The sequence below is a fragment of the Schistocerca gregaria genome, chromosome 2 (genome assembly GCF_023897955.1).
Source record: "Schistocerca gregaria isolate iqSchGreg1 chromosome 2, iqSchGreg1.2, whole genome shotgun sequence".
Taxonomy (NCBI): domain Eukaryota; kingdom Metazoa; phylum Arthropoda; class Insecta; order Orthoptera; family Acrididae; genus Schistocerca; species Schistocerca gregaria.
The window spans coordinates 1026028882-1026053465 of NC_064921.1; the positions used below are offsets into that span (position 1 = coordinate 1026028882).

General features: G+C 39.1%; 1 protein-coding gene across 1 annotated transcript in view; it reads right to left on the reverse strand.

Annotated features, from left to right (window-relative positions):
* Nucleotides 1-24584, reverse strand: part of LOC126335541 (DNA excision repair protein ERCC-6-like) — a 126756-nt gene that overhangs the window by 85925 nt on the left and 16247 nt on the right. The window contains exons 5-6 of the mRNA XM_049998928.1: nucleotides 11167-11421; nucleotides 7413-7525 (exon numbers count right to left, since the gene is read on the reverse strand). Coding sequence (XP_049854885.1) covers nucleotides 7413-7525; nucleotides 11167-11421 — 368 coding nt within the window. The remainder of the gene's footprint in view (nucleotides 1-7412; nucleotides 7526-11166; nucleotides 11422-24584) is intronic.

A 24584-nucleotide genomic window follows, 5' to 3' on the forward strand; every position in this document is an offset into this window, starting at 1 on the left:
TGAAGGCAGATGAACATAGAGCACTACAATTCTCAGAAACTGGACAAAATCCCCACATAAGCAGTTTGATAAACATGAAACATACTATTTACAAATACTGTTTACTTCAATACTGGTGAATTCTGAAAGGAAGGTAATAGGTGTGAGAGGAGAGATCACCACCCACCAAAAACTGGAAGCACTGATCAGCAGATCTCTCTCTCTCTCTCTCTCTCTCTCTCTCTCTCTCTCTCTCTCTCTCACACACACACACACACACACACACACACACACACACACACAGATTATATACAGAAAGAAACTTCCACATGGGAAAAAATATATGGGAAAAATATATTAAAAACAGATATTCCAAGACTTACCAAGCGGGAAAGCGCCGGTAGACAGGCACAATAAAATAACACACAAACACACATACAATGGAGCACTTCCTTTCACGCTGATCACCTGCCACCCTACCTAAAACCTCTTTCCTCATCACCTTAGCCAGCTTCATCCTGACCCACAATTTCTTCACTTTTGAAGGCCAGACATATCAACAATTAAAGGGAACAGCTATGGCTACCAGGATGGCCCCCTCGTATGCCAACCTATTTATTGGTCGTGTAGAGGAAGCCTTCTTGGTTACCCAAGCCTGCCAACCCAAAGTTTGGTACAGATTTATTGATGACATCTTCATGATCTGGACTCACAGTGAAGAAAAACTCCAGAATTTCCTCTCCAACCTCAACTCCTTTGGTTCCATCAGATTCACCTGGTCCTACTCCAAATCCCATGCCACTTTCCTTGACGTTGACCTCCATCTGTCCAATGGCCAGCTTCACACATCCGTCCACATCAAACCCACCAACAAGCAACAGTACCTCCATTATGACAGCTGCCACCCACTCCATATCAAACGGTCCCTGCCCTACAGCCTAGGCCTTCGTGGCAAACGAATCTGCTCCAGTCCTGAATCCCTGAACCATTACACCAACAACCTGAAAACAGCTTTCGCATCCCGCTACTACCCTCCCGACCTGGTACAGAAGAAAATAACCAGAGCCACTTCCTCATCCCCTCAAACCCAGAACCTCTCACAGAAGAACCCCAAAAGTGCCCCACTTGTGACAGGATACTTCCCGGGACTGGATCAGACTCTGAATGTGGCTCTCCAGCAGGGATACGACTTCCTAAAATCCTGCCCTGTAATGAGATCCATCATTCATGAAATCCTCCCCACTCCACCAAAAGTGACTTTCCGCCGTCCACCTAACCTTTGTAACCTCTTGGTTCATCCCTATGAAATCCCCAAACCACCTTCCCTACCCTCTGGCTCCTAGCCTTGTAACCGCCCCCAGTGTAAAACCTGTCCTATGCACCCTCCCACCACCACCTACTCCAGTCCTAAAACCCAGAAGGTGTAAACGATCAAAGGCAGAGCCATGTGTGAAAGCACCCACGTGATTTACCAACTGACCTGCCTACACTGTGACGCTTTCTATGTGGGAATGACCAGCAACAAACTGTCCATTCGCATGAATGGACACAGGCAGACAGTGTTTGTTGGTAATGAGGATCACCCTGTGGCTAAACATGCCTTGGTGCACGGCCAGCACATCTTGGCACAGTGTTACACCGTCCGGGTTATCTGGATACTTCCCACCAACACCAACCTATCTGAACTCCGGAGATGGGAACTTGCCCTTCAATATATCCTCTCTTCTCGTTATCCACCAGGCCTCAATATCCGCTAATTTCAAGTTGCCGCCACTCATACCTCACCTGTCATTCAACATCATCTTTCCCTCTGCACTTCCTCCTCGACTGACATCTCTGCCCAAACTCTTTGCCTTTAAATATGTCTGCTTGTGTGTGTGTGTGTGTGTGTGTGTGTGTGTGTGGGTGGGTGGGTGCGCGCGCACGAGTATATACCTATCCTTTTTTCCCCCTAAGGTAAGTCTTTGCGCTCCCGGGATTGGAATGACTCCTTACCCTCTCCCTTAAAACCCACATTCTTTCGTATTTCCTTTTCCTTCCCTCTTTCCTGACGAAGCAGCCGCCGGTTGTGAAAGATCGAAATTCTGTGCATGTGTTTGTGTGTTTTATTCATTGTGCCTATCTACCGGCGCTTCCCCACTTGGTAAGTCTTGGAATCTTTGTTTTTAATATATTTTTCCCCTGTGGAAGTTTCTTTAAAAACAAAGATTCCAAGACTTACCAAGTGGGAAAGCGCCGGTAGACAGGCACAATAAAATAACATACACATAAAATTTCGAGCTTTCACAACTTGCAGTTGCTTCGTCAGGAAAGAGGGAAGGAGAAGGAAAGATGAAAGGATGTGGGTTTTAAGGGAGAGGGTAAGGAGTCATTCCAATCCCGGGAGTGTAAAGACATTAGGGGGAAAAAAGGGTAGGTATATACTCTAGAGAGAGAGAGAGAGAGAGAGAGAGAGAGAGAGAGAGAGAGAGAGAGAGAGAGAGAGAGATATGGGGAGAGAGAGAGAGAGAGACATTTCGTTTTTGTGTCTGTTAGCTGTGACATGCTTGTCCACTGACTTGCACATAACACGAAATATTTCACACCTCCGTATTACACCACAAAGCAACTATTCACATGATAGATGTGTCTGACAAAACAGACACAACTCATGATGAGGCAGCTAGGCCACATACATGAATAACTTGGGTAAAAGGAATGGAAAGGATACAGGGTGAGAAAAAAATAGGAGGGAAATAATGACTACCAGCCAGCCAGAGCATTGCAGCAAGGCAACGGCGAGACCTGTAAACATGTGCCTGACTGAGACTTGAACCCGGATGCTCCACTTCGATGCCTTAATCGCCTCGGCCATATGGACATGCTTTCTGTCTGACCCAAATTGCCAACTTACCGCTCGCCGCTCCGCAACGATCCCTGCCCATTATAACCCCCTATAACTAAATTCCCAATTCCGTCGGGGTTCAGATGCTGTTTGTGCATATGCACTGAAACTTTTCCATTGAACAGCTCACAGCATTATAAATATGAGTGGTGTCTGTCCTGTTGGACAGATATTTGCCAGATGCACAAATAGTGTCCAAACTCCTAAGGGAACCAGAAATCTGTGAGTAGGGGGTTAATGGATGGGGGTCACTGCAATGCGGTGAGCAGGAAGTTGGCTATTTGGGCAAGACAGAAAGCACATCCGGCTGGCCAAGACGGTTAAGGCAACCATACTAGAGAAGTGGAGCATCTGGGTTTGATTCCTGGTCCAACACAAATTTTCAGCTCCCGTCATTGCATAGCCACAATTCCCTGTGCAGCTGGAAGTCATTATTTCCTTCCTATCTCTTTCTCATCCCATTTACTTTCCATTCATTTCACCCCAATAATTCATATAGATTCAGTAACAAAATATTTTTTGCACTGGTATCACCGTGTTTTAGATATAAACTGCAAGTTCTACCAAATTTGTAATCTCGAAAGGGCACTTTAAATCTGTTGCTGATAACTGATTTATTATATACCAGAAATGTAAAGAAACTGTATGTTAAGTGATATTTCCAAATAATCATCAATTTGAAATTACTGTCAGTAATATACGTGCACTCTTGGGTAAGAAAGAGTAACACAAAATTATAATGTGCAGAATTTGAGAGACTACATTATCCTGTCTGAATTAATCCATATTTCTCAACACACCCTTACACATTTTGTCACTAATGCTCTACGCATAATTTAACTGAGCATGTCTCTCTGTCCCATTTACCTTTCAATCTGCAGGCAACTCTTTCTCATTTTCCCAAACTCCTCAGACGATTTCTTGCCTCATGTGGAGGTCAAGCACTTCTGAGAAAATGGAAATTGCAGAGCAAGTCTTATGAGGTTTATATGCAAAGTGGGAGAGTGGTAGTGGAATTTTTAAGTTTTGAGTTGAGCTGTGGGGTGTGCCAGACAAACTGGTACTGTTGCCCAGCAAGTGTAAAAATTTATGCGAACGCCTCAGTCCTGCGTAAAGCTACAATTTTTAAGTAAATTTCCACAAATTTCTGATGGTTCTTACACTTCCTTTTTTCCCCTTGGAGGCAATAAAAGAGTTTCACAGCACTGTATTTCAGTTCTTTGTGGGCATGGTAAAGATTCCATAGATATTAGTGAGTCACAGTCATTCAATAGGTCAGTTAAGTATTATGATAATAATTTAAAGGCTTGGTTTAAGTCAAAAGAGTGCTACATTTCGTTTGAGATCCAGTAATGATGCACTGTGGTTTCAAGTTGTTAATCTGGAGGACCGTCACCGCCACTCTGGTAATAGGACTGATGAACTGGTTTACAGGTCAGAAGGAATAAAAAGCATATAACACCCGCTACAGCAGTATCTACTAAAGCATTGTACTGTTCAGGCAAAATTTAAAGCTGCTGAAAGTTTTAACTGTGATAGGATTACTGTGAAATTTGAGTATTGCTAACTGTTTAAGTGTTATCCTAACTAAGCACACACACACACACACACACACACACACACACACACACACACACACACACTTATAACTTGGTAATTATAATGATTGGCAGCCAAGACCTTGCTTTTAATTTCTTGTGAACTGCGTGTGATTTTCTTTCGAAGTGTTACAGTTTTCATGAAATCTACAATACAAATTTTGCAGTAATCAACATTTAGTCTCAAACATTTAAAATATTGTACCTGTATTGCTTTATGCAATAAAAAATTGAACGTAATGTACATTTCAAAGTACAAATCGAAATCCATACAGAAAGCCTGTTAAATACCATTTACAGTTTTCACTACATGCACGTCTCTATTCTCCTCTTTGTTGTATGATGTGTAACAGTTGAAACATCATTCACCAATACAATTCCCTCCTCTTCTGTCTCCTATTTCATTTGTAAATGGCTATGGGATGTACATTTATATGACTGGAAATATAAAATTTTAGTATAATGGCTAATAAGAGAGATGTATGCATGAGCACACATCTTTCTTCAAACTTCCTGGGCCATACACACTCTTTTGTGAAATATGTACTTTCTTCCTGAAGACCGTGGAGAATTTCTACTACGCTAATGTGCTGACAAAGAGTGTCAGTTTACTAAATGTGCACTTCCCCTCTGAATATCTTTTCTCTCTTCTATCCAAAAATAGAAACCACTATTCAAGAAGCCATAAATGAGAGTTTTGTGAAAAGCCTTCTTTGTAGATGAATTAAATTTCCTTAGAATCAGCCACTGAAATTTCAGGCTAACTTACTTTCTGCACGCCTAGGTCCACGTTGTTCTACATGAAATGACTTTAGGTGGGTAGTCCTATAGAGTTGAAGGATGTGAAAGGTTCCAATGATCAATAAGTAATGGCATGATCAAACAATACTTGGTCTTTTGACAAATCATGAGCATTCCTGTCCATGTAGTTACACTGAGGGTCTTCTAAAAATCTTTGAACTAACAAGGAGAGGTCCCCAGCAGTGGGATTGACTTTTTGAAACCATCTATAAGGTTATGTAAGTTAAGATCCCAGGCATCGCACACTACAGCCATTCACCTTGGTGGGCCCTCGTTTCCGAGTAACTGGTGAAAAAAAATTTTGGAACTTTGTGCAACACTCAATAGTGTTAAAAAAGTTGCACCAAATAGTGTGGTTGCATGGTGTAATGGATATGACAGTAGCTTCACATGAGGGAGGTTGTGGATTCAAATCTCATAGACGCAGTGATTTTTTATTTTTATTTTTAAATCTTTATCAAAATGACTTTGATCATTATTTTTATTCAATTAATTGATTTGAATGTAATTTTTCATTTCCATTCCCTTGTCATACCATTTTAAACATAATATGAACTACTTAATTTGCTCTCATTTTTCTTCCTATCATTTCTTTTCTACTTGAAATCTTTGTTCTTGTGTTTTGAATTAATTTTATTTATTAATTTCAATTTAATTCCTTTTGTTTTGTCACCCTGTTTTTTCATCCACATTATTTCGTTCATTATACCTGTATCTCATTTTGTTTGAATTTCATTATACTTATAAACCCTTCTTTCATAAAAATCTTCACCTCCATTATTTTTTCCATAGTTAAACAGGCATTTAGGTTATATTTTAAAAGTTTGTATGATGATTTTGTAAAGATCTGCTTGTGTCTGTGTATGTGCGGATGGATATGTGTGTGTGTGTGCGCGCGAGTGTATACCTGTCCTTTTTTCCCCCCTAAGGTAAGTCTTTCCGCTCCCGGGATTGGAATGACTCCTTACTCTCTCCCTTGAAACCCACATCCTTTCGTCTTTCCCTCTCCTTCCCTCTTTCCTGATGAAGCAACCGTTGGTTGCGAAAGCTTGAATTTTGTATGTATGTTTGTGTGTCTATCAACCTGCCAGCGCTTTCGTCTGGTAAGTCACATCATCTTTGTTTTTAAATATTATAATAGATACATATAATTGAATTCATATTCCCAAAAATTCCGCCAGGAAAAGGAATAGAAATAAAAAATTACATTTAAACCAATGAACTGAATAAAAATAATGATCAAAATTGTTTTGATGGAGATATAAAAATAAAAAATCTACTGCATACGCCAAAATTTAAACCCATAACCTCTTGCATGTGAATCTATTACCGTGTCCACTACATCATACAACCAGATTACGTAATTCAACTTTTTTAATGTTACTGAGCATCACACAAAATTATGAATTTTTTTTCATCGCTTATTCACAAACGAGGGCCCACCAGGGTGAACGGCTGCAGTGTGTGATACCTGGAATCTTAACGTACCTCACCATCTATTCTGTTTCAAAAAATCACTCCCACTGCTGGGGACCTCCCCTTGTAACTAAACATTGAATCCACAGGTCTTTTATATATGGCACGACCATTTATGTTCTTGCCCTATGCCACAAGATCTGTCTCTGAGTGTTATCAAGATTATTTAACAAGTCATTTATAAAGTGAACTGTAACAATTACGTAAAATTTCCCAAGTATTGTTTAATGCAATTTTTGCTTCTGATGATTTATTCTCACTGAGAATAACGTAATCAGTTATTTTTGGTGAAAAATCTTCAATCAAATCCTAAATGTGATCGAAAAATGAAGACTATTTACATATATTTAAATATTGGCAGCCCAGAAAAAAACTGCACAAGAGCAGTGCAATATACAGACTGTTTGTGAAGCCACAGAAGTAATTCTAGTGATTCAGCAGTAGCTCAAATGTGGGCAAATGAATGGATCTCCAAGGCTTGATAGAATATTTGTTATAACAATACTGAAAGTAAAGAAAGGAAAGAAAAACTACAGGTAAGTAATTTACAGGAAAATATATCAATGTTATGCAAGAAAGAAAATGGTGGTGAATAGTACATGTGTGTACGAGACTTATGTAAAATCTGCAATAAAATAATAATTTACAAACCCCTTGAAATAAATTGAACTTACCATCTTCTGCTTCCCGTAATTCATCTTCTGATGGTATGTATTCACTACCCTCATCACTATCTTCGAGTGCAGTCTTCTCAGATAGCAGCTTTCCTGGCCTCTTTAACTGATCCCTAATTTAAAAATGAAGACTAAATTATAAATATAACCTAAGTTTTGCCAATCAATCAAATGGTTTCTAAGTATTACAGTGTTAGAATTAAGGGCCCGATATCAACTGACTCTAAGAGGCCCATCTGTAAGTAACCAAAAAGGCCTGAACAAGAAGGAACCATCCCTAATTCCATGACTGTGCCAGTGATCCCTGATCAATTTCTTTGCATGCCACTTTTAAAAAGAGATTCTTAAAGGTGAGCATAAAATTAATTACAGTAAGAGTGTTATTAGCTTATTCCAACAGGGCACTGCTTTTGGTGTAAGTTCATTACCAAGCAGGTCATGAATTTATGGAATACTGTATTTGTAAGGAAAGAGGTAACATCGGTGGTGACCAGGAGGGATTAGAATGGCAGTGGGATGTGTATGGATTTCAGATGGTATAGAAAATGGTTAGTGTCTTTTAACACATGGAAAAAGCTGCTACACAGGATGGTGTAGATGATTAACAACAAAGGTACAGAAGTGTTCAGTAGTTATTTTGAAGTTTGCAATTACACCATGTTTATGTTGCAGACCTGTGGAAGAAAGTAGAACTGGAAGTACATGGTTTAGACAGAAGGAAAAAAAAACTATGGATTCAGAAGTTGGGCCTTGGAAATGTGGTGTGGTTACAAAGTCAGTTTGCTAATCATCTGAATGCACACAGAACAAATATCAAATCAAACAGCTGAGGGTTCCTTTTCACCTGTGAGGTTAACCATGCAACTATCAGTTTACCTGGAATGAAAAGCCTGTGATTTAACTTTGGTTATAATGAGATAATGTTGTAAGGATGAGGAGACCAAGCTGCATGTAAGAGATTCCTGAAATATTTGCAGACACTAGCCTTGTGAAAATAATGATAATGGGAAGATAGTGTTTTCATCATAGTATGATTATAGGTTCAGTATAAGGAACTCCTGAGAAGATGTGGTGAGGTGAAATTTCCAGTTAAGATTGTCTGAAAATAAAGGCAGGATCTTAACAAAGACAGAGCGAAAAAGTTTTTTAACTTCAAATAACAAAACTTGTATGTAATGAATTTTAAAGTAAAATATGTGATGTACATATTATCCATTAGTAACAGATGACAATTGATCACATAAGGTAGTGGATCCAATGACAGAATAACGTCCTATAAATGTCACCAAGAAGTTAAATGTATGCATATACACAGTGGCATAACGCAATATAATTCTGTAGGACATGATATACATAACAATGTTCTGTTGTCAGGTCCAATCACAATCAACACTTCAGAAACTGGGATGCATTCCAAAACGAGTGTGAAAAGTATGTACAATTATGATTGTATTTCAATTGTTTAGGCTTTGTCATTAGTTCCCAGATTAACCACCACTTTGTAAATTGTTATATATTAAATAAAAAACAGAAGTATGCTGTACATTACTTGGTAACACCTCCAACTAATACTGAAGTTTTAGTCCAACCCAATATTTCATTTGATTTCACAATTATGAGCAACACCATATGAAGTATAAATTGTTAGGTTGACATTATTACAAGACAAAGTACTAGCAATATGAATTGTTCCAGTTTTCATGACTTCTACTGATTCAGAGCTAGGGGACGCAGCAACTCAAGAAAGTTTATTGTGTTATGTTCGTGAGTCATACTTGAAAGTCAACAGAAAAAAATCACAAAACATAAAAAATAATTAATGTAAATAATAAAATTTTGGGAATACATCTGTCTAGGTAACATAATGAAGTGATTAACATTGCACGATCACAAGTTAATGTAAGTGCAAGATAAGTTACTCCAAATCTGAAATTCTGGTACATTAATAAATGGGATAACCACCAGAACATTGAATGCAGGAATGCAAACATGCATGCATTGTGTTGTACAGGTGCCAGATGTCATGGATGGAGTTCTATGCCTGCAGCACTTGATCGGTCAATATAGAGACAGTCAATGCCGATTATCAAAGACACTGGAGGCATTCTCTGATGATGTTCCACATGTGCTCAATAGGATGTATCTGGTGATCGAGAAGGCCAAGGCAACATGTCAACACTCTGTAGAGCAAGTTGGGTTAAGTGGTATGTGGGCAACCATTATCCAATGGTAATGGATGAATAGCAGCCACAGGTTGAATCATCAGACTGACATACAAATTTGCAGTCAGGGTGCATGGGTAACCACAAGAGTGCTCCTGCTGGCATACAAAATAGCACCCCTGACCATATGTCGAGGTGAAGGTACAGTGTGTCCAGCACGCTGGCAGGTTTTGTGAGGTCCTTCTCTGTTAAATGTTCACTTCTACTGAAACTTATTTGATTTTGTCACTTTCTCGGCCAATGGATCTGGTCTCAGAGACCCTAGTTCTTTAGTGGTTAACTTTTCTTGGTAATTTACTTTCTGTGAGCACTTAAAACAGATTCAACAGAGTTCACATTGACACTGTCCATGAAAGCGGTGCACAGAAAAAAACGAATTCCAAACACAAACAGCCATTTTTGCAAATTAATAAATTCAAGTAGTAACGTCTACCAACACGGTCACTGACTAGAATGCAAATGAAGTGCTGAGAACCATAAGGGCCAAACACAGATCGTAATCACCCCACATTTAAGAGAATATTGGAGGAACGAAACAGCTTTCCGTCAACACTGATACTCGTATATACAATGCGGGCCTACAGCACAGATAAACATGACTCACCGTAATATCAACATCTGTGAAAAACGTGAATAAATGCTAGTCTCAGAATCGATGATTTAAGGCCCTTATGGTTCTCAGAGCCTCAAATGGACCACTGCATGATAAAATTCAAAATTTAATATACTATAACTCATTCAGAAATCCACAAAATAGGTTTTTCTATCAGTACAACTGTAACATATACTGATATATTATCTAATTTTACTGTATAAGAAAAGAATTGGCACATCTGAGGAGTGTGCTACCATCTAGCATGATTTATGCCGAGCAAATGTGCTACCACCTGGTGGAATTGGCAGTAGGGCTAGCGGTGCATGATGAAAACAGCGGGCATTTTTTATTGAATCTGAATATATCTGGCCCATAACGCAACTACATCATTCTAGTTGCACATGCACAAAAGCACCTTAAACGTGCACAACTGAAGGCATGCTCACGACCCTTATGCCCAGTTTCACAGAGTTTAGAGGAGTACAAATGTCACATAGCTTGGCGGATTTAGTGCCTTATTTTCAAATTACCACACCTATGTTACGTTTAACAGCATTGTGAAGAAAAAAAAAAAAAAGATCGGTGAGTTGGCAAAAGTGCTCTTACACAGCAGCTGCCACTCACTATAAATACAGGATTCTCTGACTATCGCTAGCAGTTTGAAAGCCGGACAAACAAATCCATTTCTATGCATTTACCTGAGACACTATTTCAGATCAAGGTAGTTGTCTGTCTTCTCAACTGTAGTTTAGTAATTCATATTTGTTCTGTAAATTTGTGTAATAGCTTATAATTCATAAAGTTGCACTATAGGCAATACATACATAACCTCTCAAATTACTATGACAAATGTCCTAACTGGAATTTTATTTAACCCTAGTATTATTGATATCAAATGAACAAGCAAGCATATGGTGGAAATTAACAATGGACTTACTGATAATCTTCACTAGTTGAAGAACCAAGTTTTTCTTTTTTCTTCCTTTTCTTTGGTAGAAGAATACTTTTCTTCAGAGGTGATGACTTCTTTTTAGGAATCACTGATTTTCCTTCTTGAATAGCTGCCTCTTCACGATTTAGGCTGAGAGCTTTCTTTTTCAGCAGAACTTTCTTCCTTTGTGTCTGCTGCAATTTTGACTGAGCCTCAAGATATTTTTCAAATTCTGAGAGTGTCTGATCCACTCGTGGCGCACTGTGACAAATACAATGGATGATTATACTTCAAAAAGAAAGTATTTATAAAAAACATACTGCATATCACATCTAGATTAAATAGCTGTTATATTAAAGAACAGAAAACAACATTTTAGTGATTCTGATTCATGTGCAATGTTCTAAACTGTGCCAATTATCTGATCTATACAGACATACACAGGTCTGTGTATGTGCGGATGGATATGTGTTTGTGTGTGCGCGAGTGTACACCTGTCCTTTTTTCCCCCTAAGGTAAGTCTTTCCGCTCCCGGGATTGGAATGACTCCTTACCCTCTCCCTTAAAACCCACATCCTTTCGTCTTTCCCTCTCTTTCCCTCTTTCCTGAAGAAGCAACCATCGGTTGCGAAAGCTAGAAATTTTGTGTGTGTGTGTTTGTGTGTTTTATTTATTGTGCCTGTGTACCGGCCCTTTCCCGCTTGGTAAGTCTTGGAATCTTTGTTTTCAAAATTTTAAATATGTTTTATTTGAGACCACTGAAGTTTTATATCAGTAAAACAAAACACACACAGTGATATAAAGATCATTTTTATAAGTTACAAAGATAGATTTTCAAATACCTTTAATAACTGTTTAAAAGATACTGAACTATCAGCTACGTAAGTTTTCAGCCATAAAAAGCTTTTAATACAAATAAAACTCATGAACTTTGCTGTACGCGATCCCAATTTTAAATCAGTGTGCTCCTCAAGTACATGCAGGCCTGTCACTAAAGTGAAGTATTATCAAACTAAACACGTAAACTACTGCAATATATTTTTACTGAAAGCTGCAGTGTTCAGAAGTTCAGCCCCAGATCTAATACTGGAACCCCCCCCCCCCCCCCAACAACAAATGGACAAGTTTGCTTCAGCGTATGAGTAAAATTGATTGATTTCATTTACTATAGACATCAAAGTACTGTATTATAAACATCATGAAATATGATAATTACCTAGCTGACATGGGTGTACTAATGTCAAACCATCAAGTGCATGTGCAGCTGGCTGGAAAAGCAGCTTTTCGTAAATCAAACATGATGCTAAAACACACTATCTTCCCACGAGTCTCATGAACACTTTCAGATGCTCTGAGTTCTGAGGAACTATCAGCTATGGTAATTGGAAGTCCTGGTAGACTGTGAATAATTTAAGAGTGAAGGTAACAACTCGCTGAATAGCAGAGGCACTATGTCATTAAGAAGCACGTAAATAATACTGCAAACATTTGGACAATTTTTTTTCTGTGCTAGATTACATATACACATATACATACCAACATACGCACACAGATCTGCATGACTGAACTGTGTCACCTGAATACACTGTGCTGGGGCCCCTATCATCTACATGACAAATAGACTGGAGTGTTACACCTGCTGATGTATAAGGTTCAGAACTCTTACTCCAATGTTCTGTAGAAGTCATGACAGTTTTTCTATACTAAGAAATCTTTCCCACTTACATTCTTATATTTTCTTAATGTTTCTTAGAAAAACTGAAATGTACTCATCTGCCTGTATAGATCCAAATAATTATGAGAGTAATAATACCAGTACTGAAAACTTTATCTTATCATAAATGACAATTTCTTCCAGAATTGTCCACTGTTTCACATCAATGAAATCATGGCAGATGCCCAAGTATCATGGCTTTTGCTTTCGAATTAAGGTGCGTATGACAAACTTGGTGCAAAATTTTTTCTTCTTCAAAACATACTTCAGCTACCCATCCATTATTAACACTATTCCTCAAATACATATCTGTTTTTTTACGGTTATTAGTTCAAGTTGCCACGTAGTTACTGTGCTGACATGGTTTTTATGCCAAGAATACACTCATCTCTGAACTTCTTCAGTGACTGTGACAGTTATGCACATTTAGACACCCACAGCACACTTGTACCAGACAGGTGCCATGTCAATAAAATACACCTACTATCTTGTACATTCTGGTTGACTAAAAGAATGTATTTTCTATAACAATGTTTAGATCTTTTCTAAATCTATGCTATGACTATCAAAAGTCTGTTAACATGAAAGCACTGAACTCAGACAGGATAAGAGTTTCAAATACCTTACTAAGGTATTGATTAACAATATTAGTATATAATTTGAAATTGTTTGCTGGTGTTTCTTTTTATACAATGATTTGATTTTTTAATCTTTCCAGCATTTGGAGGTAATTAATGAAGATGGGAAATAATTTATTTATTAAAATTTTTTCATTCAGTTAGCTTTGAAGTATAATTTTAGCCAGTTTAATGTTCTTGGTATTTTTGCATCTAAGTATATACTCCACAAGTCACTATAAATCATAGAGTACATTGCATTATCTGCCACAGCAGATGTGCATTTCCTGTACTCCGCATTTCACATTGTAATTGTGAGGTGTACTAGTGAAGTGTTCATCCTTGGCACACTAGTGTAAAACAGTACACAAAATCAGCCAAGTTGCAAAATTCATGCAATTTGCACGTTTGTTTATTTATACTGGTGTATATATACAGACTTCTGTTATTCCTTTGTCTTCAAGGAAAATCACGTGCGCCACATAAATTCATTTTGAAAACTGTGGTACAGAAACACGACAAAAAAAGTTGTTTTTCGTGTTGATTTTATCAAAAACTTAGTACTTAAACATCAATTGTAAACATGATCTGTGCTTTTCAGGAACATGATATATTGAACAGTATTATAATGTCCACTGTGAGCTCAACTGTGCTTTTCAGGAACTTTGGCTGCAGTATCCTTGTTCACAACTAACAGTTCCGTAATTTAATTATGTATTTATGAGAAAAAGGTATATTTTTGTAAAGTTCCACATGCCTGCAAAGATTTTCATACATTACAAGTGTTTTGCACAACCTATTTCATAATAAATTGGTGTTTGTGATTTACAATTACTCTACACATGCAACATATTGCATGACATTAGTTCTTTTCTTTAACATGAGTGTACATAGTCTACAGTTATCATAAATAATAATACTGTCAAGTTTTCTTAGTGACTATAAACTGAAAAATGTTATCTTAACAGATATCTCATTTTTGGCTGTAAGTCACTTATGTTTCGAAAGACTGTTGGTAATACTTGTACCATACCAAAATCATAAATTAAAAGAGAAATCACCAAGCTTAATTTAAAGTTACTAGTTTGTTCATGTGTAAAATACTCCACCAGGCATGTTATTTGTTTCCTGTTCTGGAAAATATTGCCCAAGCCATAATTCAGTCCCACCGTGTTTGTCGCCCTTAGACAGTGGACGAGTTGGTTGCTATTTGTAAGCAGCTGCAAACCACCCTGATTACTATCAAGTGATTAGAAACTGCTGCAAATGGTTGTGTTAGGAGGGTTACCAAGAATTGTGTACCAGAAAAAAAGAAGGAAAATCAGGTTTAACATCCCGTTGACATTGAGATCATTAGAGACAGATTCTGTACCACAGATACCAAAGGTATCTCGACATCAAGGTCATTAGAGAGAGATTTTGTATCAGAGATACCAAAGGTACCTCAAGTATTACCTTCTCTTGTCGATACTGTTTCTCCTGCAGGAAATAAATGACCCAGTATTACTGGTCCACTTAACTGCATATGAGTTGCTACTTACCATAAAGATGACAGTAAGCTGCAGACAGGCACAATTAAAGGATGCTTACACAAAGCTTTCAGCCACAGCCTTCATCAGAAAAAGAGAAACACACACCATTCGTTCACCAAAGCAAACATGTCATGCACACATGACCGACAACCCCAGCAGGCCGGGCCAGAATGTAACTATCACATAGGTCTAGGTGTCCTATAAAGGGTAAACCGATCAGGAAGAACTCAGGATGTTGCAACCATCCAATTAACCAACACATCTGAGGTGCTGTCTTCCACTGAGACAACAACTAGCCCAGTGCGAGTCGATTCACCTATAGGGAAACCTGTTGCATCTTGTGTTAAAGGCAGAGGTCTATAAATCGTCAGCAGTTCAAACTACGGAGAATAATGGTACCCCTTAGGGAAATGGCAGCAAGGGATGAGAAGGAACACCAGATGCACTCAAGAATGTACACCTGCGGTCATTTTGTGGAGCATGTTGTAACGGCTATTGCGGCAGCCACTGTGGGAACAATGTGCAAATAATTTCATATTGTGATGCACATGGGAATAAACAATGCCTGCAGTCTGGGCCCCGAGATCATACTTGGTTCATTCCAACAACTAGCAGAGAAGGTTGAACCAGCCTTTCTCATTCAGCTGCAACGAATCTCACAGTCTGCCGCATTGTCCCCAGCAACAGACCCCCCCCCCCTCCCCCATTTGCTGCATCAAGTGGAAGGCTTGAACCAAACACTGTGACGACTCTGTGAGAAGCTAGGCTGTGACTTCTTAGACTTGTGTCACAGGCTTGAGAGTTGCATGCAAGTATCCAAGTAACTGGCTGTGTGTGGTGTGCCTCCCACAGGTGAGAATATTAAAATCTGGTTAACTGCTGAAGCATATGCAACAAAGCATCAGAGTTTTAAGCTCTCTTATAAAGCACTGAAGCTCTCACAATACTAGGTGCAGAAAGCTGTTTAAAAGCTGAAGCTCACACTGGAGATCTTCGGGGAAATTTAAGCCTATGCTGAAAGGATATGGAAATGGTGGTAGTATGTTTGCCATACAAGACAAGAAACTCAAATCCACCGAAACAGAAATAGAACCTTCTTGTGAGATTATTTGGGCAAGACTCAATATCAACAGTAGGCATAACACTGTAACAGAATCTAATATGAATGTGTGGTGTCTGTTTTTTTGGACATGTCCACAGCTGTGCTACATATTACGTAAATTGAGCTTGGAGGGAGAGAGAGATTGACAATCACGTCTACCGCCTGATAAATGAAAACATTTGACAAAACTTCAGCTCACTCTCTCATAAGTTCCCTAATCATACTGGAACAACTGAAGGAGACTTTAACCATCCAACAATAAATTGGGATAACTACAGTTTCATTAGTGATGAGTGTGAATGACATTCACAGAAACACTACTATATGTATATATTTGAGCAGTGTCTGTTCTGTTGATCATGTCTGGCAGAAAGGACACCACTAAATTATGTACACTTCTGAAAAAGGGAGGGATGGCTCCTTGCCTATTTCAGTGTGAATATGCAAATATCATCTGAACTGGGACTCAGGATTTGTGAGCAGTTGTGGTGAAACAAGCGGTGTATCATTGGAGAGATACAGAGTCAAGCGGGTGTGCCAGGACATAGCCCAGTTCACTGCTACTAGCGCCATGTCATCATAGCACACCTGTGCTTGGAGTACACATATTTCACCATAATACTAGGATGCAATAAAAAATTAAAGTTGCTTTTCCAAACTTTGTCAGCATATGCTTCAGCATATTAATATTTAAATTGTTAAATCTCAGAGTGATCAGATGAATAACTTTCCCTAAATACATTGTTTTAAGAAAAAAATAAGTGGCACTAAATAATAAAGCTAGAAAGCCAAAAATTGATCAGAATGTGCAAATGCATGTCAAAATCAACTGTTTCAAGTTTCAACTTGATCAGAACAATATTTTGGTCAAAACTGGGGTTTTCACAAAAAATTGAAGGCGCTAAATATCAGACTTCGAAATATGAAAAATTTTATGAAGCTTCAGTTCGACATAAAAACTTTAACTATGGGACGTCATTAGGCTACCTCTAACAGTTTTCAAGTAATTTAATGAAAACTAAATTTTGAACAAAAACCTCCTTATTTGTAGTGGATTAGATGAACATCAACAAAAGCAAAACAAGGATAATGGAATGCAGTCAAATTAAATCGGGTGATGCTGAGGGAATTAGATTAGGACATGAGACACTTAAAGTAGTAAAGGAGTTTTGCTATTTAGGGAGTAAAATAACTGATGGTGGTCGAAGTAGAGAGGATATAAAATGTAGACTGGTAATGGCAAGGAAATCGTTTCTGAAGAAGAGAAATTTGTTAACATTGAGTATAGATTTAAGTGTCAGGAAGTCGTTTCTGAAAGTATTTGTATGGAGTGTAGCCTTGTATGGAGGTGAAACATGGACGATAACTAGTTTGGACAAGAAGAGAATAGAAGCTTTCGAAATGTGGTGCTACAGAAGAATGCTGAAGATTAGATGGGTAGATCACATAACTAATGAGGAGGTATTGAATAGAATTGGGGGAGGAGTTTGTGGCACAACTTGACAAAAAGAAGCGACCGGTTGCTAGGACATGTTTTGAGGCATCAAGGGATCACAAATTTAGCATTGGAGGGCAGCGTGGAGGGTAAAAATCGTAGAGGGAGACCAAGAGATGAATACACTAAGCAGATTCAGAAGGATGTAGGTTGCAGTAAGTACTGGGAGATGAAGAAGCTTGCACAGGATAGAGTAGCATGGGGAGCTGCATCAAACCAGTCTCAGGACTGAAGACCACAACAACAACAACAGGTATCAGTTATACAAACAATGGAGAGCTTCAACTACAGCACTGATTACATCTATTAAATAATGAAGGTATGACAAGTTTCAAGACTCTGATGTAAATAACAATTGATATAACGTCTCTTAAAGACGTGGTTCAGACGTCATGTTCTACTGTCAGTTCCATTCAAAAATTCTACATGGCAAAGCTTAAATGCAGTCAAGCTAAAACTTTTTCTGAGATTAAAGCCAACTTAACTCCTAGAAAAATTACAAAGATACTACATTAGAACAATGAAAACAACCAATTACTGACAAATTATTTAATTGTATTCAAAAACAAAGATTCCAAGAATTACCAAGCGGGAAAGCGCCGGCAGACAGGCACAATGAACAAAACACACAAACACACACACACAATTACTAGCTTTCGCAACCGATGGTTGCTTCTTCAGGAAGGAGAGGGAAAGACGAAAGGATGTGGGTTTTAAGGCAGAGGGTTAGGAGTCATTCCAATCCCGGGAGCGGAAAGACTTCCCTTAGGGGGAAAAAAAGGACAAGTGTACACTCTCGCACACACACACGCACACACACACACACACACACACATCCGCTCATACACAGACACAAGCAGACATATTTAAAGGCCTTTAAATATGTCTGCTTGTGTCTGTGTATGTGCGGATGGATATGTGTGTGTGTGTGTGTGTGCGCGAGAGTACACCTGTCCTTTTTTCCCCCTAAGGGAAGTCTTTCCGCTCCCGGGATTGGAATGACTCCTAATCCTCTCCCTTAAAACCCACATCCTTTCGTCTTTCCCTCTCCTTCCTGAAGAAGCAACCATCGGTTGCGAAAGCTAGTAATTGTGTGTGTGTGTGTGTGTGTGTTTGTGTGTTTTGTTCATTGTGCCTGTCTGCCGGCGCTTTCCCGCTTGGTAAGTCTTGGAATCTTTGTTTTTGAATATATTTTTCCCATGTGGAAGTTTCTATTTTATTTAAATTATTTAATTGGATAGATAAAAAATCTAGATTAGATTAGATTAGCGGCTGCAGAACACACACAAGCTTTCGGAGACATTGACTCCATCTTCAGGCAGAAGGGTTGAAGGGAAAGGAAGAAGGGTGAAGGTAAACGACTGGAGAGGTAGGGGTAGATTTTGGGAAAGTCACCCAGAACCGCGGGTTATCACACAGGATGAGGAGAAAAAACTGTATGTTGGGGACTGCACTGGACGAGATTTGAAAACCTGAGTGCTTAAAGGTGGAAGACTGGGCAATATGCAAAACAGAGATTACTACTAAATCATCATGCATGAGTTAATAAGAGTGAATAGCTAAGTGCATTTTAAGTAACAGAGGTGGGAGGGGGAGGGGGGGGGGGGGGTGGGAGATGGAAAATGCAATGAAAAATGTAGAAAACTGAAACAGAGTGAGGCAAAGAGTAGTTACAGAGAAGAAATGTTGAGACGGAAGAAATTAACGTCAACTAATGACAGGTGGGTGGCAAGAACCAAGGACTTGTTGTAGTGCTAGTTCCTACCTGGGGAGTTCTGAGAAACTGGTGCCTGGGGGAAGAATCCAGATGGCTCTTCAGGTGAAACAGGTGCAGAGGTCACAAACGTCATGTTGCAGAGCATGCTCTGCAGGAGGATATTGCGAGCTGCCAGTATACACCCTCTGCCTATGCCCATTCATCCTAATTGATAATTTAGTGGTAGTCATGTTGATGTAGAAGTGTTTATATTATATACCACCATTCTCACCTCAGCCTTCACTGCATGTAATTATGCCACCAGCCTAATTAAAAAGCAGATTTACCGTGCTATCACATCCAATCGTGCTACTGCTGATCCCTCCACAAAACAGGTTCGGAGCACGCCACTGGTGACTTAGTATTATCCTGGTCTGGTGGAATGTGTTATTCAGCTACTTCACCACACCTAGAACAGCTTTCCGTCACCCTCCCAATCTCTGCAATATTCTTGTCAGACCTTATGCGCCTTCTGCACCTATCTCCCTGCCCTATGGCTCCTATCCCAGTAACAATACTCGCTGCAAGACTTGCCCTATGCACCCTCCTACCACCATCCATAGTGGCCCTGTAACTGGTAAAACATATACTATCAAAGGGAGAGCAACCAGTGATATGACACGTCATATACCTGCTACTATGTAAACACTTCTCCATCGGCATGACTACCACTAAATTATCAATTAGGGTGAATGGGCATACGCATAGGCAGAGGAAATATACTGGCAACTTCTCAATATCCAAAATACATGCTCTGTAACATGACATTTATGACCTCGACATCTGTTTCACCACAAGCGACATCTGGATTCTTCCCCCAGACACCAGTTTCTCAGAACTCCGCAGGTGAGAACTAGCATTACGACAAGTCCTTGGTTCTTGACACCCACCTGGCATTAATTTACATTAATTTCTTCGGTCTCAGGATTTCTTCACTTTAACTACTCTTTGCCTCACTCTGTTTTAGTTTTCTACATCTTTCGTTGCCTATTTCATCTATTTTTCACCAGTCCCTCCCACCTTTGTTACTTACAATGCACTTAGCTTTTCACTCTTTATTAACTCATGCATGATTTTTTTAGTAGTAATCTCTGTCTGGCATATCGTCCTGTTTTCCACCTTTAAGCTCTTAGGTTTTCAAATCTCGTCCAATGCTGTCCCCAATAATCAGTCTTTTCTTCTCATCCCGTACGATAAGTCTACCATGAGCCGCGGGGTTCTGTGTGACTTTCCCGAAATCTACCACTACCTCTCCAGTCATTTTCCTTCACCCTTCTTCCTTTCCCTTCAACCTTTCTGCCTCAAGAAGGAGCCAATGTCTCCAGAAACTTGCCAATTACAACATTATTTTGTGTGTGTTCTGCTACCACTTGGTGAGTAGATTTTTTATCTATCCAATTAAATAATTTTGTGGAAGTTTCTAAATTGGTTCATGAGAGCGTTATAAAATAATGTGTGTCCAACAAAGAGGACATTTAGATGCTGCTACTAGGAGATATAGCGGATGAGGGCAGGTGTTCCCTTCGGCCATCCACTGTGGCCATATATAAATATGACCTGAGAGGCAGTGACGACTCACTTCGCACCCCAATACCAGTGAATATGCGTCAGTCAAATGCCGACTTATGTGCTGCCTAGCGTGACGTCAGGCTGGTACTAGAAGCCTGTTCAGTAAGAGTATGAAGATAAGTCAGAGGACTGTACACCGTACTGGATCATTTAGATTTCTCTTCACTTCATTTCACACCCAGCTACATACGGTCCGCGTCAGTGAAAACGCCTACTTATGCGCTGCCTCGGATGACATCACAACCATGCTGCTACTAAATGCATGGTTTCGATACAAATAGGAATTGCACTCACGAGGACTGTACACCATGTTGGATCACATAGATTTCGCGAAAGTTACTGTTTGTGTTCCTCCTGTAATGTTAACAAAACCACTTGACGTGGTGAGATTATGTTCCTCTTTTGAGGCGAGCAGTTAACTTTATTATAAGACAGGGCGAAAGACTATTTATTGGGAACTTACCATAGGAAGCTGTTTATGATAGAGACATCATTATTATTACTACTATCAGGAACATTTCTATGTTGTGCATGTGAAATTTTATCAAATATATCAATCAGATAGAACTCTAAACTTTCATTTATAATCATAGTTTATGATCCTGCTGAGTAAACAGAGAGTAGAAACATTTTTTTTGGTGAACAAAGGAAGAACATGGACTTGCACACTGGAAACTATGGTCAGTAAGTTCTCCATCGCTTTCTGGCTGACCACAAAAATAGTTTGGGGCGCTCGTAAAGAAAAGATGGTGCCAACGTCTCACACAGTGAGCTTAGTAAACTGGGAATGCTGCACTAGAGCATGTGATAAATTTGAAATTTGAGTCAGTCATGAGGAGCTGTAAATCTGTGTTCTAGTCCCAGTTTTGAACAAATTTTCAACTTTCGGCATTGCATTACAACAATGCCTTGTATTTCCCACCCACCCTTTCCCTATCCTTCCCTTCCATCATTATATGTTTACACATTATGTACCAGCCATGTCATCACATATGACCGGACATGTTCAACAGAACAGACATCACTCAGATATATACATATCTGAACACCTATGAGAATCAGGATTTGCGAGTTGTGAGTTTAAAGGACAAAAGATGCTGCACACCAGTGTGCGATAAGTCGTAAATTTGAGTCAGTTAATGAACTTATCTAGTTGGAAATCTTAGTCAGTTAATGCGCATGTCTGGATGGCCAAAGCAGTTAAGGCAACTGCTTCATGAGAAGTGGTAAATCTGGGTTCGAGTTCTGATTTAGCACAAATTTTCAACTTTTGCCATTCCATTACCATAATGCCCTCGGCACCTAGCTGATCTAATGGCCAAAAACAGACCTAACTCCTTTGAGGGTGTCCATATCGATACTGGTATCAGTCTCCATGTGGCAGTTATAACAATAATGAATACCAAAGTTCAATGCATAAAACAGGGTATTAGATTATAGATAGACAGTTGCTACACAAAAGGCATTTAGCTGTGATGAAACCAATGCAAAGAAATTCTGGGCGTATATGATGGCTGTTAGTGGTACCAAATTTACTGTCTTGTCACCCAAGGATAGGACAGAACTGAAATTGACAGCCGTATAACAAAAGCAAAAATGCACAACTCTGTTTTCAAATGTTCCTTCACAAAGGAAAACTCATGAGTATTGCCCCAATTTAATCCTTGTAGCACTGAAAAGATGATGGAATAGATATTAGTGTCAGTGGTGTTGAGAAACAGCTGAAATCCTTTAAAACTGAAGAAAGCTCCAGAGCTTGATGGAATCTCCATCACATTTTACACTCAATTTGTGTCCAAGTTAACTACAATCTACATTAAACCCCGCGGTCAAAAAACTATGCGCAGTAGCTGAAGGGAAGCACAGGTCACAACTGCCCACAAGAAAGGTAGCAGAACTGATCCACAAAACTACCGTCCAATAGTCTTCACATCCCTTTGCTGTAGAATCTTAGAACATGTTCAAACCTCAATCATAATGAGATGTGTCAAACAGAACAGCCTTCTCCATGCCAACCCGCACTGATTAAAAAACACTGACCATGTTAAATCCAACATGCACTTTTCTCACAATATCCTGAAAGCCATGGATCAAGGCAGTCAGGTAGATGCAGTATTTCTCAATTTATGAAAAGCATTTGATTCAGTACCACTCTTACACTTACTATCACAAGGACAATCATTTGGAGTATCAGGTGAAATTTATGACTGAATCGAGGATTGCTTGGCAGGGAGGATGTAACATGTTATCTTGGATGGAGAGTCATTGACAGTTCTAAGAAATAACTACAGGTGTACTCTGTTAAGTGTGTCTGGTCACTTGCTGTTCATGTTGTACCTTAACAACCTATGGACAACATTAATAGTAATCTCAGACTTTTTATAGATTATGTACAGTCCAAAGGCAGCTGCACAAATACTCAGTCAGACGTTGATAAGATTTCAAAGTGCTGCAAAGATTCTCAACTTGCTTTGAAAGTTCAGAAATTTAAAACTGTGCACTTCACAAAACTCAAAAATATGGTAGCCTATGAATACTATACCAGTATGTCACAGCTGAAATCAGTAAACTCATACAAATACCTCAGTGTAACAACAGGGAGATAAAATGGGATGATAACAGATGCTGTCATGGGTAAAGCATGGAGCAGATTACGAGTTATTGATAAAATACTTTTGAAATGCAATCTGACTACAAAGGGGATTTCTTATAAAGCTCTTGTGTGGCCCATCCTAGAATATTGCTCTTGTGTTTGAGTCATATATCAAATAGGACCAACAGGATATATTTTACATATACAGAAACAGGTAGCATGAATGGTCACAAGTCTGTTTGACCTGCAGAAGTGTGTCACAGAGATGTTGAAATGACTGAAGACAGACAGAAACTATCCCAAGAAAGTCTAAATACAAAATTTCAACAACTGGCTTTAAAAGATCAGACCAAGAATACACCACAACCACCTACAAATTACTACCATACAGACTGTGAGGACACGATTAATTACAGCACATGCACAGACATTGAAACAATCATTCCTCCTGCATTCCGTATGTAAATGGAATGGGAAAAAGCCCTAGTAACTGTTATAATGGAACATACCCTCTGCCACGCACTTCAGTGTTCGCAGATTACAGATGTACATGTACTACTGCTGTTCAATCCCTTCCTGTTTCACTTGCAAATGGAGTGAGGGAAAACAGCTCTCTACATGCTTCCATACAACACCTGATAATCAAAACATTTCTATGAAGATTTAAAAATAAAAAAATAAAATTGGTCGTCATGATAAGATTTGAGCACACTCCCTCCCGCATGTGAAGCTGTTATCCTATCCATTATACCACACAGCCAGACTATATAACGCAACTTTTTCAACATTACTGATGTCACACATCTCCAATTTTTTTTTTCCATCATCAATTACTTGCAAATGAGGGCCCACCAGGGTGAATGGCTCCAGAGTGTGATACCTGGGATCTTACCCTACATCACCATATCATTAGTTTCTAAAAGTCAATCATACCACTGGGGACCTCTTATTGGTGGTGCTTTCATCAAGTATGTTGGGCACAAATGCTGATTTTTTGAACTTTCTCAATAGCATTTCTTGAACAGAATGTCTTCTTCCCTCTACCG